Consider the following 19,650-nt stretch of genomic DNA (forward strand, 5'->3'; position numbering starts at 1 on the left):
CACCGGCCCACAAGTCCAAAGAGACCCTGGGTGTGGCAGCAGGACTCGGCACCGGCCCACAAGTCCAAAGAGACCCTGGGTGTGGCAGCAGGACTCGGCACCGGCCCACAAGTCCAAAGAGACCCTGGGTGTGGCAGCAGGACTCGGCACCGGCCCACAAGTCCAAAGAGACCCAGGCTTGGCTTCAGAAGGAATTCTATGACTTTCTACTCCGATCTTACCCCGCTGGACTACTTCTTTTGATTATACATCGAGAACATCACCAACATGACCTCCCACAACACCAAAGCCAGCCTGATCGCCACCATCGGTCGAGTATTTGTCGACTTCTTGCTGGCGCTTGTGGAAAAGCCATGCTCCCAGTTCCGGACCTGTATCAATGCGGTGATTGAGGCTGAAGGCGGCTACATTGAATAGATGTCAGCTCTACTACAATAAAGTTACTTGAATTGATTTTTTCCATAAAAGTTTTAAAATGAAGCTGTAGTGTTGTTTTCTTTAGGGTGACAATTTTATCGTTCCATCCTATATTGATGAATAATTGATGCATGTTTTCAGAAACAACTTTTGGATAATGAAAGAAAAAACAAAAAGAAACTAGATGTTATATGGAAAGCTTGGAGATTAACGGATTAATGGATTTGTTGATGTTAGACAAACAACTGCAGACGACCAAAGTAGTTTTTGTGTCAGAATGCGAAGTTAATCAGCCCCCCCCCCTCTCAAAATTGCATTATATGTGGCGTTAGATACATCATTGCAAAGAGAGGCTCCATAAACGACGGATGTGGCTGGAAGTGCATAAACCTTTTAAAATTTTCTTTGAAAAGAAACGTTTTGAATAATAATAAAAAAAACAAAAAAACTCGAAAATAAAAAGATAGATAATTTGTTTCGGAAAAACAATTTTTGTTTACTAAACACTATCTATCAAATCAAAATAAAAATCACAAAAAAATGATTATAGTAAACCACGTGATCCTGCATAAAAAATGTTTACCATGACACATTAAAAGAATATTAAAAGAAAATTACGATAAGTCGTTTTGTTTTTGTTTTTTACAATTTCTATTTTTCTGTTTCATACCATTGTTAAGATTTGATGCTTGGGATAAAACGGCAGTTGACGTAATGTTCCGGCCAAAGCCGAGCAGAAGCTTAAATATATCCGGTTCAAAATCTGATCAAGTACCATAGATGCTATTGTAAGATGATCCATTGGATGTATACCATTTTATTGTGTTTTTAGTTCTATGAATAGTTTGTTTCAAATCTATTTAACAAACATCTACAAGATAATGGATGACATGTCGTTCCAAGTTAGTCAATTTCATACACTTGAAAATTATTCAAACTATGAGAATTGTTTCAAAATATTGAATCACTAAAAAAAAGTTTATTTTATTTTGTTCAGGGTTTATTGCAAGACTTTGAAACGATCATGCCAGAACTTCGAAGCCAGTGGTCCGAACTTATAAATGGTCTGCTTTTCACTGATCCTAACCAAATTTTACAGTCGCGTAAAAAGATTGAGGTATGGGAACTTTTCTCTCTCTGATTTGATGATCTTTATTCAAAAATAATTATTTCTCTTTATTTTTTTAAAAAGTTTTAATGAGTCTGTTCAATCGTAGTTTTTTTTTTTTATCAATATTGTGTGTGTGTGTGTGTGTGTGTGTGTGTGTGTGTGTGTGTGTGTGTGTGTGTGCGTGTGTGTGTGTGTATAATTATTTACTATAATAATTATTAAATACCTACAGGCACTAGTGTTTTATCCTTTCGGGAATCATCAGTGCAGCATATCATGATTAACACCGGTCTATATATATATATATATATATATATATATATATATATATATATATATATATATATATATATATATATAAAATTTTAGTCGTTCAATGAATTTAAAAATTTATGACGTGAAATATTTGAATTTCAAATCAAGAGTTTTGTTATTCCATGTAAAACAAAGAATATATTTGAAATATTATAACTCCTTATCTTATAGGATTTCGATGTCTACCATCTCTTCAAAGGAGAAAATTTTAGCAAATAATTATAATGGTTTACACCTTATTTGCTAAAGTCAGTGAGACATGGAAAATCACAATTAAATTTTGTTTAAGTATTTAAATGTCATAGAGTAAGGGAAGGTAAAGAAAAGGATATAAAATTCACAATTTGATTTATTTGCTCTATCTTGTATATCGAGCAATTCTTAGTTAGGCGGGATAGTAGTTATAGAATATGACTACCAGTAATATCTTGTAAAACTTATGATCACAGGTTTCCATAACAGTTGATTGTTAGATAATTTTATTCTGAAATATATATATATATATATATATATATATATATATATATATATATACTAGCAAAAGTACCCGTCGTTGACTGGGTTCAAAAATAGCCTACAGAAAATGGACTCTTATTTATGACAGTATGATAGGTTATGAAAAGGAAGGGTTGTAAAGAGATAGCTTCGAATTTGGGGGTATCAAAACCAAAGCAAAATATGAGAAAAGTAAAAATAAAATAGATAAACCCCATAATTTATTATACTATACCTGTTCACACTGAAACACTTATCACACTATTCTGTGGACCTATATTAAAAAACCTTGTTAAACTTTGTGACATATTTCCATTCTATGGAGGTCAGGTGCGAACGAACACCCCATATTTCTTCAAACTGAAACATAATTATCAAAGTATACTAACGCAGGTAGATATGAAAAGTCTTTATTAAAGTTTGTGCCTATTTCCATTCTATGGAGGCCTGGCGCGAACGCAGACCCCACAATTTTATTATACCATCCCTATTTAAGTTAAAACATACTTATCAAGTATTATTATGTACATCTATATCAAAAACACTTGTAAACGTTTTTTTTTTTTAATTTTTAAATTTTTTATTTCCATACTTTGTGGACCAGGCGCAAATGCAGACCCCACAATTTTAATGAAACAGATCAAACATACCCATTCCTGTGTCTCGATACATCTATCATTATATGTGATCAGTTTTCAGTTGTCCATAATAGTCAACCATATAGGAGCCTATTCGTGACCAGACACACACACAGACGTTCAGCTTTATATATATATATATATATATATATATATATATATATATATATATATATAATGTGTGTGTGTGTGTGTTTACATATATACATATATATATATATAGTATTCGTAGTGTTTTCGTTCATAGCGTTTAATTCAATGAAACTGCGATATTTATACAGTAATGCTCTTTAAAAATAGAGCTTTTTTTATATAAATACTAAATCGTTACTCCAACCCTAACTGTGATCTAGCATGCACCTACATAGAAAATATATATTCATAAATTAAATATTTATGCTAACGGAATATATCTATGTATACATCAATCTATCCATACATACATAAAATTTCAAGGGTTTAGACAGAAAATTGATGTAGGTGTTTGGGTAAAGTTTTGAAAGGTCAAATCGTTGAACTTTGGCCCCTTAACAATTTATTAAAAAGATTTTCCCAAATCTCAATACCCCTTATGTCAAATCTCATGTCTGTCGACTGAAAATTTGCAGAGTAATTTGGTAGGGAAATGTACACACACACAGACAATGTCACTTTTTTGGATATATAGATTTCAACAAGAAATAAACGTTTGTCAGGGTTGTGTTTTCCGTGACGGAAACGTTAATTGAATTTAGAATAAAATACGTTTGAAAGCCAAATTCCAACGCAATATTATGAAAATAAGCAAATATTTACTTGAAGATGGCGTATAGCGCCGAAATATTAATTTTAAACTAGTAAACATTGGTTTATTTTATTAATAATGCGTTGTAATTTTGCTTTAAAATGTATTTCATACATATTTTATTTTTAATAAATACTACTATTTTCGTAATTTTAATACACATTTTTTATTCTAACAATAAATAAATGATAACAATAAATAAATGGATAGAAAGAAGAAATCAATTGAGCAAAGATGTGTATGAGATTTTTTTTCAACAACAAAAAAATTTGGCATTGCCATCGGATCTTCCATCTGACCATTCTAACGCAATATATGTAAAATAAATAAGAAACACAATACATATAAAATAATATATAATTATTCCAGGTTTAGCATATTCAAAGATAAAAATCAATGAATTTAACGAGGTTTATATAAATATGCTCATTAATAATAATAGTAGTATTTAAGGTAAAGTCTTTAATGAAATAGAGAAGAAATTTCACGAAAATTGCAAATTGAAAACATTACATGATTTTGTAATAATGGAAAATAAATATATAAATTATAAAATACAGCCGATAAAATAAAAGGATCAAAAGGTTTTAAAAAATAATAAAATATAAAATTTTAAAAATTATAAAATATAAAATAGACACGGTAAAAATAAAAGGATTAAAATAATAAACAGTTTAAAAATTATAAAATATAAAATGGACGGTAAAAATAAAAAGGATTAAAATAATAAAAAGTTTAAAAAAATTATGAAATATAAACTATACACGGTAAAATAAAAGGATTAAAATAATAAACTATAAAATATAAAATATACACGGTAAAAATAAAAGGATTAAAATAATAAAAAGTTAAAAAATTATAAAATATAAAATATACACGGTAAAAATAAAAGAATTAAAATAATAAAAATTATAAAATATAAAATAGACACGGTAAAAATAAAAGAATGAAAATAATAAAAAATTATAAAATATAAAATATACACGGTAAAAATAATAGGATTAGAATCATAAAAAATTATAGGATATAAAATATACATGGTAAAAATAAAAGAATTAAAATAATAAAAAATTATAAAATATACACGGTAAAAATAAAAGGATTTAAATAATAAAATGTTAAAAAATTATAAAATATAAAATATACACGGTAAAAATAAAAGAATTAAAATAATAAAAATTATAAAATATAAAATAGACACGGTAAAAATAAAAGAATGAAAATAATAAAAAAATTATAAAATATAAAATATACACGGTAAAAATAAAAGGATTAAAATAATAAAAAGTTTAAAAATTATAAAATATAAAATATACACGGTAAAAATAATAGGATTAAAACAATAAAAAATTATAAAATATAAAATAGACACGGTAAAAATAAAAGAATGAAAATAATAAAAAAAATTATAAAATATAAAATATACACGGTAAAAATAAAAGGATTAAAATAATAAAAAGTTTAAAAATTATAAAATATAAAATATACACGGTAAAAATAATAGGATTAAAACAATAAAAAATTATAAAATATAAAATAGACACGGTAAAAATAAAAGAATGAAAATAATAAAAAAATTATAAAATATAAAATATACACGGTAAAAATAAAAGGATTAAAATGATAAAAAATTATAAAATATAAAATAGACACGGTAAAAATAAAAGAATGAAAATAATAAAAAAATTATAAAATATAAAATATACACGGTAAAAATAGTAGGATTAGAATCATAAAAAATTATAGGATATAAAATATACATGGTAAAAATAAAAGAATTAAAATAATAAAAAATTATAAATATACACGGTAAAAATAAAAGGATTTAAATAATAAAATGTTAAAAAATTATAAAATATAAAATATACACGGTAAAAATAAAAGAATTAAAATAATAAAAATTATAAAATATAAAATAGACACGGTAAAAATAAAAGAATGAAAATAATAAAAAAATTATAAAATATAAAATATACACGGTAAAAATAAAAGGATTAAAATAATAAAAAGTTTAAAAATTATAAAATATAAAATATACACGGTAAAAATAATAGGATTAAAACAATAAAAAATTATAAAATATAAAATAGACACGGTAAAAATAAAAGAATGAAAATAATAAAAAAATTATAAAATATAAAATATACACGGTAAAAATAAAAGGATTAAAATAATAAAAAGTTTAAAAATTATAAAATATAAAATATACACGGTAAAAATAATAGGATTAAAACAATAAAAAATTATAAAATATAAAATAGACACGGTAAAAATAAAAGAATGAAAATAATAAAAAAATTATAAAATATAAAATATAAAATATACACGGTAAAAATAAAAGGATTAAAACAATAAAAAATTATAAAATATAAAATAGACACGGTAAAAATAAAAGGATTAAAACAATAAAAAATTATAAAATATAAAATAGACACGGTAAAAATAAAAGAATGAAAATAATAAAAAAATTATAAAATATAAAATATACACGGTAAAAATAATAGGATTAAAACAATAAAAAATTATAAAATATAAAATAGACACGGTAAAAATAAAAGAATGAAAATAATAAAAAAATTATAAAATATAAAATATAAAATATACACGGTAAAAATAAAAGGATTAAAATGATAAAAAGTTTAAAAATTATAAAATATAAAATAGACACGGTAAAAATGAAGGGATGAAAATGATAAAAAGTTTAAAAATTATAAAATATAAATATACACTGTAAAAATAAAAGAATTAAAATAATAAAACGTTAAAAAATTATAAAATAGACACGGTAAAAATAAATGGATGAAAATAATGTAGAGTTAAAATTAAAAAAAATAAAATAAAATCATGATAAAAAGTAAACCATACAAAATTTTAAAAAAACAAAAAAAATCAATAAAGGTTAATTTACATAGTTTATTACATCATCATATCTTATTTTGATTCAGTTTATGTCTATCCGTTACATGTCTGCGTTGTATTACTGTTTATAAATTTAAATGTCCTTTATATATATATACACACACTTAATAATGCTTTAAGCAAACTACTTTAACTACTTATTCTAAAATCAGATTTTCTAAAAATGAAATTTATTTTTACAGGAATTTGTGAAATGTCTCGATCATAACAAACCATTGGTCGATAAAATCAACAAATACAGTAGAGAACTGGACATTCCAAGATCGGACAAAGAATCATTTGATCATTTGTCAGTAACAAGTGTGAATGACCAATGGAATTACATGAAAATACAAACGCAAGAAAAACTTAAAACGCTTGCAGTAAGTATCAATGTTTTTATTTATTTTTTTTCCCGGGGGTATTTATTCTATATTCATAAATATATAAGAATTATCATGTCTGTCTGTACAAAACTAAAACTCTGATGTTTATCAAAAAATGCTCAATGATAAACGGAGTGTAATTATAGTATACAAACATTATTGGCTACATATATGCATACATAATTCTGTTGCGGCTTTTTGAGAAACAGCATGGTGACGAATAAGTTTCAGGGCCTGGGTGAGAGTTGGAACTTCCAGTACAGGGTTAAAGGGGTGATGACTGCACCAAAATAAGAATCTCGGTATAAAAAGATGAAAGAGAATGCAAAATACTATTTAGTACAAAAAAATAATCTCTCAAATTTCAAGTCCCCAATCTCAATGTCACTCAATCCCATTTGTCTCTTTTTCTCTGTTTTACCTTTTTGTACGTTTTTCCCTTTTCTCTTTTGTTATGATTTGTTAAAATGAAAAACTCTGTAAAACGACAAACTATGCTTGGTTTTATTTTATCTAAGAAAAAGTTTGGTTCTTTGTTCTTAATAAAGATGGTAAAGAATATGTCTTTACTGACGACGTGGAAGAAAGCACGATAGTATGTGCACAGAGTGCAACTTATCTATATCATAAATAACATGTTTAAATGCTTCAGCAAATATGCCATGGTGTTTTATTTGGTATTGATGAAAGATCTAACATTAAGTTTCCGTATTTTTTTGATGAGGATTGGTTATTCGTATTATTTGGATTTTTTGGACTACTGTTCTCATCTTGAAAGTGTCATTTTCACAATGTTTCAGTCGATGTAACCTCAGACTTTCTTCAATGGAACGAGAACATGCTACTCCTGTGAAGTAAACAAAGGGTTCTGTTTGAGATTTCGTCCAGATTCACGAGTTCAACAAAAACATTCCCAAGTTCGACAAGATAGACCTGAAGAAGGTTGGGGGTTACATCGACTGAAACGTTGTGCAAACAACACTCAAGATGAGAATAGTAGTCCGAAGAATCTAAATAATATGAGTGCCATATTAACTATTTTGGTGTCGAGTTTATCAACAAATGTCACATCTTGTGCATTCCTTGTTGCTTGCAATGACTATTTGTGCTGGCAACTGCAATGTGATGTTGTACAATGCATCTGTTGTTGCTGAGTTTTGTTGCTAAACATCATTCAGCTATTGGACTATAATCTCAATCATCTCATTTGCTTTTGGGATTCTAAGCTGTCGTTTGCATTTTTATGACGTTTAAAAATCTTGTAGAAGCAGTTGATGAAGGTGTCAAGTAGGTTCTAGAAACTAAATCGATTCCAAATAATTTTTAATGCAGATTTTGCTGTCATAAAACAAGTTTCATTTATTCAATATTTTTCTTTGTGTTTTTTACTCAAGGATATTTCTGACCATTGGGAATGTGTAAATACCGTCATTACAGAAATGGATGTCGTTCTTAAAAAAGCTGAACAAGGTCTCCTTTCTGAAAGCTTCACCGTTGACCCTACAGCCGATGATGACGCTTTGGATGGACAGATAGAAAGGATTGAGGTAAAGTTACTTAAACAGACTGTCATTCTGAGACAAAAAGATGAAAAAGAAAGATTTTTAAAAATAATATTTATAAATTTTGATGGATACATTTTGAATTGATTTCAAAATGGTTAATATCAGTAGGCCCATTTATAAAACCCCCAGTCTATTAAGTGTCCATTTATTAAAATCGCAGTTGATTAAGTGGTCATTTATTAAAGCCGCAGTTGATTAAGTGGTCATTTATTAAAATCGCCGTTGATTAAGTGGTCATTTATTAAAATCGCCGTTGATTAAGTGGTCATTTATAAAAATCGCAGTTGATTAAGTGGTCATTTATAAAAATCGCAGTTGATTAAGTGGTCATTTATTAAAATCCCAGTTGATTAAGTGGTCATTTATTAAATTAAGTGATCATTTATTAAATTAAGTTGATTAAGTGGTCATTTATTAAAATCCCAGTTGATTAAGTGGTCATTTATTAAATTAAGTTGATTAAGTGGTCATTTATTATGGCCCCAGTTTTAATAATTGTCTATTTATTATAATCCCAGCACAAAAATTTTAAAGAAAAATCAGAATATTTAAAATAAATAAGAAATTGATTTTTTTAATTAAATATTCTAATTTTTATTTAAATATAATTATAACCCCACTTTTAGCTCACTTCAAATTAAATTATCGCATTATTTCGATAAAATTTATTGTTAGTATTGATTTGTTCTAACCTCACCATAGAAAACATTTTCTTAATTTAAAATGAGAATTCAAATTTTTTTTTTTTTACAATTGTCTCATTTTTATTTCGCAATTATTTTGATGACCACTTTTTATTTTTTTAAAATAATTCTGAAAATCTAAATTACGTCCAAAATATCCTTCTTAGATGAGATAAAAATCTAGGTTGTCCCCGATGGTCGTACATCTGAACAACATGATATAAATGTAGGTGAGCCACAGAGGTCAATCTTAGGATCTTTATTATTCCTGAGATTCATAAACAATCTCCATGATAAAATTTCCTCTGAGATAGGGATATTCGTTGCATATATGTATAGAATATATACACAGCCTAACGGGGAATACAACGTGTAATGATTATTTGATTGTGAGGAGGAAGTTATGACAGGCAAATCACATGACTGGTTTCTTGTGACAATTATTTTTAAAACTAAGGTCAATAATCATCTTTCGTCCTTAACTTGCTTACACCAAATGGTTTCATGCATTGTCTGGAGCGATTTCCATGAAACAAAAGACTTTTGAATTTGGAATATTCTGTTGTGAATTAAAATGACTGCATCTACACACACACACACACACGATAAAGAAATTGATGGATTATATCATTGTTAGAAAGTGACTAACAACCCAACAACTCATAAATGCTGAAAAGAAAATGGTGACAAATCTAACGTAAACAAGTTCTTGATGAGCCGTTCCATATAAGTTATCAAATTTACCGAATTTGCATTACTAATGATTACTATATTGTCCAATTTCTACTGTACACTCTTTAACCCTTATCCTTGAGTGGCCTCTTGGCCTTGATAATGTGGTGATGCCTGTGTAAAAAAAAAAAAAGATAATGATGTACTTAGTGCCGTGATTGAGGAGTCATTCGATGGTTGAGATTTGCTGTAAAATCATGGTGAATAGAAATTCATTTAATCGTGATAATAAAATTATGGATGTTTATAACAAAGCAGTGCACTCTCTTGCTATCCTAGCACATATGGGTGTGTGTGAGAAAATCAGCAGCAGCTGTAAGGATAGTTGGTTAGTGAAAATATTAGCAGCAGCAGCAGTAGCCGTTACAGCACGTATGCAAATTGGCAAGTGTGTACATACTGACGTCACAGGAAGAAGGAAAAAAAGAAAAAAGACAGCACGTAGTCAAGCAAGATAAGCAAATTGTTATTGGGCAAGATAGACGTGTGAAGTCGAGGACGAGAAAGTGATGGCTTTGGCCGATGTCAGAGACTTTTAAAAAGCACATGTTATATGACAAAGCATTGTAAAACATATGTGCGTACGAAAAGACTTTTGAAAGATAATGAAACGCGTTATTTTGAGAGAACCACAAATAAATGGATTTAATTTGTATTAAAAAAAAATACAGCATCAGATTTTTATGACTTTCTTATTTTTTGTTTGTTTGTTCCTTTGCAATGATACCAGACAACGTGTGGGTTTGAGAGGTTTGAAGTGTGACGGCACGGTTAAAAAGTAACGGACAAAAAGTAAATGTAATGGTTCAATTGGTTTGACCACAATGACTATGATTATTCACAAGTCATGTACGTTTGTGTACCAAAACCTTATTTAGCAAAAAGTCATGTACGTTTTTATACCAAAACCTTATTTAGCAAAAAGTCATGTACGTTTGTATACCAAAACCTTATTTAGCAAAAAGTCATGTACGTTTGTATACCAAAACCTTATTTAGCAAAAAGTCATGTACGTTTGTATACCAAAACCTTATTTAGCAAAAAGTCATGTACGTTTGTGTACCAAAACCTTATTTAGCAAAAAGTCATGTACGTTTGTGTACCAAAACCTTATTTAGCAAAAAGTCATGTACGTTTGTATACCAAAACCTTATTTAGCAAAAAGTCATGTACGTTTGTATACCAAAACCTTATTTAGCAAAAAGTCATGTACGTTTGTGTACCAAAACCTTATTTAGCAAAAAGTCATGTACGTTTGTGTACCAAAACCTTATTTAGCAAAACGTCATGTACGTTTGTATACCAAAACCTTATTTAGCAAAAAGTCATGTACGTTTGTATACCAAAACCTTATTGAGCAAAAAGTCATGTACGTTTGTATACCAAAACCTTATTTAGCAAAATGTCATGTACGTTTGTATACCAAAACCTTATTTAGCAAAAAGTCATGTACGTTTGTGTACCAAAACCTTATTTAGCAAAAAGTCATGTACGTTTGTGTACCAAAACCTTATTTAGCAAAAAGTCATGTACGTTTGTATACCAAAACCTTATTTAGCAAAAAGTCATGTACGTTTGTGTACCAAAACCTTATTTAGCAAAAAGTCATGTACGTTTGTATACCAAAACCTTATTTAGCAAAAAGTCATGTACGTTTGTATACCAAAACCTTATTTAGCAAAAAGTCATGTACGTTTGTATACCAAAACCTTATTTAGCAAAAAGTCATGTACGTTTGTGTACCAAAACCTTATTTAGCAAAAAGTCATGTACGTTTGTATACCAAAACCTTATTTAGCAAAAAGTCATGTACGTTTGTATACCAAAACCTTATTTAGCAAAAAGTCATGTACGTTTGTATACCAAAACCTTATTTAGCAAAAAGTCATGTACGTTTGTATACCAAAACCTTATTTAGCAAAAAGTCATGTACGTTTGTGTACCAAAACCTTATTTAGCAAAAAGTCATGTACGTTTGTATACCAAAACCTTATTTAGCAAAAAGTCATGTACGTTTGTATACCAAAACCTTATTTAGCAAAAAGTCATGTACGTTTGTATACCAAAACCTTATTTAGCAAAAAGTCATGTACGTTTGTGTACCAAAGCCTTATTTAGCAAAAAGTCATGTACGTTTGTATACCAAAACCTTATTTAGAAAAAAGTCATGTACGTTTGTATACCAAAACCTTATTTAGCAAAAAGTCATGTACGTTTGTATACCAAAAGCTTATTTAGCAAAAAGTCATGTACGTTTGTATACCAAAACCTTATTTAGCAAAAAGGCATGTACGTTTGTATACCAAAACCTTATTTAGCAAAAAGTCATGTACGTTTGTGTACCAAAACCTTATTTAGCAAAAAGTCATGTACGTTTGTGTACCAAAACCTTATTTAGCAAAAAGTCATGTACGTTTGTATACCAAAACCTTATTTAGCAAAAAGTCATGTACGTTTGTATACCAAAACCTTATTTAGCAAAAAGTCATGTACGTTTGTGTACCAAAACCTTATTTAGATAAAAAGTCATGTACGTTTGTGTACCAAAACCTTATTTAGCAAAACGTCATGTACGTTTGTATACCAAAACCTTATTTAGCAAAAAGTCATGTACGTTTGTATACCAAAACCTTATTGAGCAAAAAGTCATGTACGTTTGTATACCAAAACCTTATTTAGCAAAATGTCATGTACGTTTGTATACCAAAACCTTATTTAGCAAAAAGTCATGTACGTTTGTGTACCAAAACCTTATTTAGCAAAAAGTCATGTACGTTTGTGTACCAAAACCTTATTTAGCAAAAAGTCATGTACGTTTGTATACCAAAACCTTATTTAGCAAAAAGTCATGTACGTTTGTGTACCAAAACCTTATTTAGCAAAAAGTCATGTACGTTTGTATACCAAAACCTTATTTAGCAAAAAGTCATGTACGTTTGTATACCAAAACCTTATTTAGCAAAAAGTCATGTACGTTTGTATACCAAAACCTTATTTAGCAAAAAGTCATGTACGTTTGTGTACCAAAACCTTATTTAGCAAAAAGTCATGTACGTTTGTATACCAAAACCTTATTTAGCAAAAAGTCATGTACGTTTGTATACCAAAACCTTATTTAGCAAAAAGTCATGTACGTTTGTATACCAAAACCTTATTTAGCAAAAAGTCATGTACGTTTGTATACCAAAACCTTATTTAGCAAAAAGTCATGTACGTTTGTGTACCAAAACCTTATTTAGCAAAAAGTCATGTACGTTTGTATACCAAAACCTTATTTAGCAAAAAGTCATGTACGTTTGTATACCAAAACCTTATTTAGCAAAAAGTCATGTACGTTTGTATACCAAAACCTTATTTAGCAAAAAGTCATGTACGTTTGTGTACCAAAGCCTTATTTAGCAAAAAGTCATGTACGTTTGTATACCAAAACCTTATTTAGCAAAAAGTCATGTACGTTTGTATACCAAAACCTTATTTAGAAAAAAGTCATGTACGTTTGTATACCAAAACCTTATTTAGCAAAAAGTCATGTACGTTTGTATACCAAAAGCTTATTTAGCAAAAAGTCATGTACGTTTGTATACCAAAACCTTATTTAGCAAAAAGGCATGTACGTTTGTGTACCAAAACCTTATTTAGCAAAAAGTCATGTACGTTTGTATACCAAAACCTTATTTAGCAAAAAGTCATGTACGTTTGTGTACCAAAACCTTATTTAGCAAAAAGTCATGTACGTTTGTATACCAAAACCTTATTTAGCAAAAAGTCATGTACGTTTGTGTACCAAAACCTTATTTAGCAAGAGAAAAAAGTTATACTGATAGACAAAGCGCATATATGATTGCTTTTACCGTACGATGAAGTTTCATTGGTGTATTAAATTCACAAGCAGTCTCCAATTGCAGGTGTATTCCCGTGACAGCATTAAGTTTTTTGTAAGGAGGTGTCGACGTCCTCCTACATACAGTGCTTGGTCACCCATCTTGTGTTGATCAGGCTCAACATTGCTTAACTTTGGTGATCTAATGGAAACCGGTGTATCACCGTGATTATACCATATATTGCTTTCTAGTGATGGATAGACAAAGAGATGATGCAAAAAACTATGAAACCAAAATTGCAAAATAGTATCAATGTTTCGCCTTCATATGTCAAAGGCTTTATCATAAAAAGATAAAATATATTTATTGTTCAATGGATTTTAACGTGATGATGCAGACTATATTTCTAACATGTTAAAGGAAGTGTGTCAGTTATTTGGCTGTGTGCCAAAACCTTATTTAGCAAAAAGAAGTTATCGTGACAAATTCAGACTCTTGCTATTGTCTACATATTTGATAGCGTTTTGCAGAAACTGAGTTCCTGGCCCTTTTCTCTGTTTGTCAGAGATTCTTGACTTCTATTATTTAATTCCTTTCTTGTTGTCTTCCAATCCTAAACTATTTTTACACTTTTTTCTCCTTTGTCCTTTGATGTCATTTCTTATAGGTATTCTTACCATGCTAAACGAAGCTTAACTACCTGCCCTCCTTCTAACCCCTACATCTTCTCTTAATTGATAATAATCTCTCTGCAAACATAAATCCTCAAAAAAGTACTAATCACGTACACTCAATATTTTATATGAGTATTCACTTTTAAGTGACATAATCGTTAGAGTGTTTCATAATGAGTTGAAAGACCAGGGTTCAATCCTATGTCAAATCATATTAATAAATGGAATTGGAAACAATTTGCATTATAAGATGAAGGATCAAGGTAAATGAAGTAATCCTGCAATTATGATCGACCGCCCCCCCCCCTCAAAAAAAATAAAAGTAGTGTCAGCATCAGCTAACGTCACACCAAATAGTCAAAGGATCAAGGAGGATGGAAAGACTGAGGAGAGAAAGCACTAACCAGACCTCCATTTGATAGGGATGGGACCTTGGGGAAGCTTATTGCCACTCAAGTTCCAGTGAAGATCACTGGTCATTGCCAGTGATAAATCAATGCCAGATGACAGTGGCGATAACATAAATTCATTTGCAAAGATTATCAAAAGAGATGAAGACTACTGGTCATCTAGGGAAACTTGTCACTCAGACTCCAGGAAATACCATCGGTTGTTGTCAATAAGCAATCTCTGATAATAACCTGTGTGACAACTGCTAGTGAGTGAAATAATAATAATGACAAAAAAGATGGAAGAGCATCACATGGAACCAAGAAAACTGAAACTATAATCGCAAGTTTATTATCCCCACCCCCTCCCCCAAAAATGTAGTACTAGAAACAACTGGCACCATACAGATAGTCGAGAAGGGTCAAAAGACCGAGAAGGGAAAGCACTGAACAAACCTCCACTGGATGAGTGTGAGGAGGACTTGCACATTAAAGAGGCTTATTGCTACCCAAATACCAGTGATTGCCAGCAATAAGTCAATGGCAAGCGACTGTTGCGATGATGCAAATTCATTTGCAAAGATTATCAAATGAGGTGGAGACTACTGGAATCTTGGATGACTTGTTGTCAACCAGACTCTAGGGAATACCACTGGATGTTGTCAGTGAGCAATCTTTGATCATGAAGTGTATGAGAACTCTTACTGAGTTGAACTAATAAAGTATTTTTTAAGAACCGAATAACATTTGTGTTAATTTGAGAATCTTTTTTTTTTCAGCAGATCATCACAGAAAACTTAAGCCCTGCTTCAGCTGGTCTCGTGAGCTTGAAAGAATCGGCCGATACCCTACTTAAAAGACTTCCAACAGCTGAAGCCAAAGTCCACTCACAAGATCAAATCTTATTACTAAATGAAAGATACGAAAGGTAAGCATTTTGAAAAAATTAAATTCAATGCAACTGTGAATTATTGAGTCATTATTTTGTTATGGAACAGTGTTTATCAACCCGATTTCAGGAATGGATAGACTCTTTCTGACTTGTTTATCTACCCGACTTCACAAATAGGTGGACTCTTTCAGACACTATGAAAAGAGTTACAACTAAGTGTTGTAGTAATCAGGGGCGCAGCCATGGATACAGTATCAGACATAAACTTTCTGTAACATACTATTTCTATACTTTTTTTTAAATACCTGCTTGGAAATATGCCATCATGTTGTCTTTTTTATATAGGAGTCGCTACTTATCAAGGCCTTAAGGTCACTCAAGGATAAGGGTTAATGAGTATACGGTAGTCACTGAGACAATAGCATATTAATAGTTAGTGGTAGATAAGGGGTAGAAATGGATAATTTAGTGAGGGGGGGGGGGTTCAACTAGAACTTGTTTACATTGGACTTGAAAGCAGGCTAGCAGAATAGAGTTCTAGGAAAGAAGCTTTGTTTATGGAACATGCATTTAGATTTAAGCACAGATAGAGAGGGAGAAATTGTTGATAGTTGTTGTAGCTAGACAAGTGTTTTTTGTGAAAGTTTGGTAAGGATGGACCATAGATTGGAGCTCAGACGAGCACTTGCCATGAAAATAATGATAGAGTATAGACAGGCTTGCAACATCTCTTCTGTGAGGAAAAAGGTTGCAGGGAAAAAAAAGGGGCATCATCTACTAGGTTTGAAGCCAGTTTTTAACTTTGTCTAGGCAGGATAGAGTGCTCCAAACAGCTCCCTTCCACATATAGGAACCGTAGTCCATTTTGGGATGTATCTGGCTCTTATACAGGTAGAGGATTATGTCGGGAGTTAGATATTTTCTGGAGCAGTAAAATGATGCAACCATCTTTCCAGGTACCTTGGCAACAGATTTGATGTAAGTCTTCAATTTCAGATCATGTTGTATTATTATCAGTCCTTCAAGGTGATAGCATTATTTATTTAAAAGTGGCTGGAGTAAGTTCCGAGAGAAATGATATGGGAATGACAGGATGGGCGTGTCATGCAAGTCTTAGACAGGCTTAAATCTGATGACCACAAAAGAAGATTACATCTAGACAGTATAGAGAGGTGTGTGCAGTACAGGACATTTCTTTGGTTTAGTCACATTGAAAAGATGGATGAAAGTTCTTTGGTTAGTATATATAGAACAGTTGAGGTCAGTTAGTAGGGGAAGGCCAAAGAAAGCAGAAGAAAGCGATAAAGATGGAATTAGATGAAAGAGGGATAAAATCTTGGCCAGAGATAAGTCTGGAATTAAAAACTGTCCAATACATGTCTGTATGTAAAACATGTTAAACTTAAGGGAACTAAGATCCCAAATGTTTGCTTTGAAATTGTATTTTAAGCGTCGCCCACATTCAGGATTGAACCTTTAACTTCCAGAAGCATGTAACTTTACAACTGAACTTTATCAATTACTTTATTTACTTAGCGGGGGGGGGGGTCCTTGCGATGTGGAAATAACACTTAAGATGAGAACATGAGTCTGAAGAATCTAAAGAATACAAAAATTTGATTTGTGAACTCAAATGCTTTATAGGTTTAACTTTTAAAATCTGGCTAACATAATTTTAGCTATGAGATAATTTAAAAGTTAAGTAACATAATTTTATATGAGATAATTTAAAAGTTAAGCAACAATTTCATATGAGATAATGACACACAGATTTAAGGATTTTCGTTTTAAGATTTATTCAGTTTTTATTGTATTCTTGCATGTACCTCCCTACCAGTGGGGAGGGAGCTTCAATCTCTCAGGAGTCACAATCAAACTCTCGTACATTATAACAGCACAATTAAATCATATCTAATGCCTACCGCTCTTACAGTGACCGAGGCATCTCATCCATGAGCGTCTCTGGGGGCGGTGTGGGGGGAGCACTTTCGCTAAAAATTAAAGTCTCACAACAACCAAAAAGACAAAAAAGAATATTCTTCAATGTGAGAAAGAACTATTTATCAAACTGTTGATTTTGCCTTCTCTTCTGTTAGCGGCAGACAATTAGGACATTTTGGGGTGCAGGCTTCTTAGGTGACTTAATTTATGATTGATCATTTTAGTAATTTTCTTACACAAGCTATCTGCCCAGGTTTTCCATTTTAGGAATAGATAGACTCTTCCAAAAATTGTTATCTGCCTGATTTCGGGAATAGAAAGTCTCTTCCAAACTTATCTGCTCTATTTCAGAAACAGATAGACTTTTCCAAACTTGGTATCTGCCCGATTCTGGAATTAGATAGACTCTTCCAAACGTATCTGTCTGATTTTGGGAATAGATAGACTCTTTCAGACACTATAAATAGAGTTACAACTAAGTGTCGTGGTAGTTATCAATGGCAGCAATGGTTACAGCATCAGACACAAACTGTCTGTATCATACTGTTTCTGTACTTCTTTTAAATACTTGCTTGTAAATATGGCATCGTATTGTCTTATTATTGGTGCCTCCAAATCCTCTTATTCTCTCTGCCTTTGAGCCATGTGAGGTCACGTCTGTTTCTACCTACTTTTTGATATCCTAACAGTTTAAGTCAGACATTTTAGAATCCTAGTAGTCTGAGTCTAACCTCTGCAACTTGAAACTTGTGGCTAACACTTCAACATCTTTAATAAACCATAACAAGGAAACATCTTTTATTAGAAGAAACTTATTTTGTGACGTATGAAAAAGAAAGAGGTTTATTGCAACACTGAATAGATTTCACAATCGTCCTTTAATTTTTTTAAAAACATTTTTAATTTTTCTTTTCTTTTTAATTCATAGACTTGCAGGACAGTGTCAAGAATACTTAACGCTACTCTTAGAAGAGAAAAAGGACAGAAATAGCACAATCCAGGAAATTGAACAAACGATGGATTTCTTAGAAGACGGTCAAGTAAGACTATATAATTTGGCAAATTCTTCCCAAGATGGTAAAGAAACAGATGTAATTGGAAGACAGAAGGTATGTATACTGCTGAAATATTTTGATTCATCTATATATATATATATTAGTTGTATATTTATTTACTAATATATATAAAATAGTTATTCACAGACATGTTTTGTCATATCTAGGTTGATAAGCTGTAGATAGGGACGAAATATGTCTGTGAATAACTATTTTATATATAAGTAAATATATTTATACATACATTTGTGTATGTGTGCGCGTGTGTGTGTGATATACACACATTTGTAAACGTTCTAACTTTCAGAAGGAAGATACATCATGCTGAATTAAATTATTACAGAAAATTTCAATAAGAGTCTCTCTATATATATATATATATATTGTCAGAGTTTGGCACACTGAGTCTCTTTCTACATTTTCCTAGTTCTCTGGAATTGGCCACACGTCTGTTAGCTAACGCATTTCTCACCAACTCTCTTGCTTGATTTCCACTGACTAGCTTTCTGCGTGTAAATCTATATTTTCCATGACGTCATCTTTACACTGAATGACCCCTTGCCGGGTTTTTGTCACGTATCTTTGTTTGTATTATGGTTAGCTTAAATTCCATAACTACTCCAAAAGATTTTAAATTCCATAACTATTCCAAAAGATTTTAAATTCCATAACTACTCCAAAAGATTTTAAATTCCATAACTACTCCAAAAGATTTTAAATTCCATAACTACTCCAAAAGATTTTAAATCCACTTTCTGTTAAATTCCTGACCAAACATCCGAAGCTTTAAATCAATATTTTTCAAAATCTAATTATTTTATTTTTTTCTAATAGTCGACCAGGTTACTCAACGT

At 30.4% G+C, this 19,650-nt stretch overlaps 1 protein-coding gene across 3 annotated transcripts in view; it reads left to right on the top strand.

Moving 5' to 3' along the window:
• The window catches only part of LOC145294135 (nesprin-1-like), a 1,091,614-nt gene that overhangs the window by 790,367 nt on the left and 281,597 nt on the right, over window positions 1-19,650 (top strand). For all 3 annotated transcript variants that reach the window (XM_080141241.1, XM_080141242.1, XM_080141243.1), the window contains 5 exons: window positions 1,415-1,534; window positions 6,862-7,041; window positions 8,439-8,591; window positions 15,688-15,836; window positions 18,670-18,850. In XM_080141241.1, coding sequence (XP_079997367.1) covers window positions 1,415-1,534; window positions 6,862-7,041; window positions 8,439-8,591; window positions 15,688-15,836; window positions 18,670-18,850 — 783 coding nt within the window. The remainder of the gene's footprint in view (window positions 1-1,414; window positions 1,535-6,861; window positions 7,042-8,438; window positions 8,592-15,687; window positions 15,837-18,669; window positions 18,851-19,650) is intronic.

Source organism: Euprymna scolopes, chromosome 15, assembly GCF_053919585.1.
Source record: "Euprymna scolopes isolate OS-2025 chromosome 15, ASM5391958v1, whole genome shotgun sequence".
Classification (NCBI taxonomy): domain Eukaryota; kingdom Metazoa; phylum Mollusca; class Cephalopoda; order Sepiida; family Sepiolidae; genus Euprymna; species Euprymna scolopes.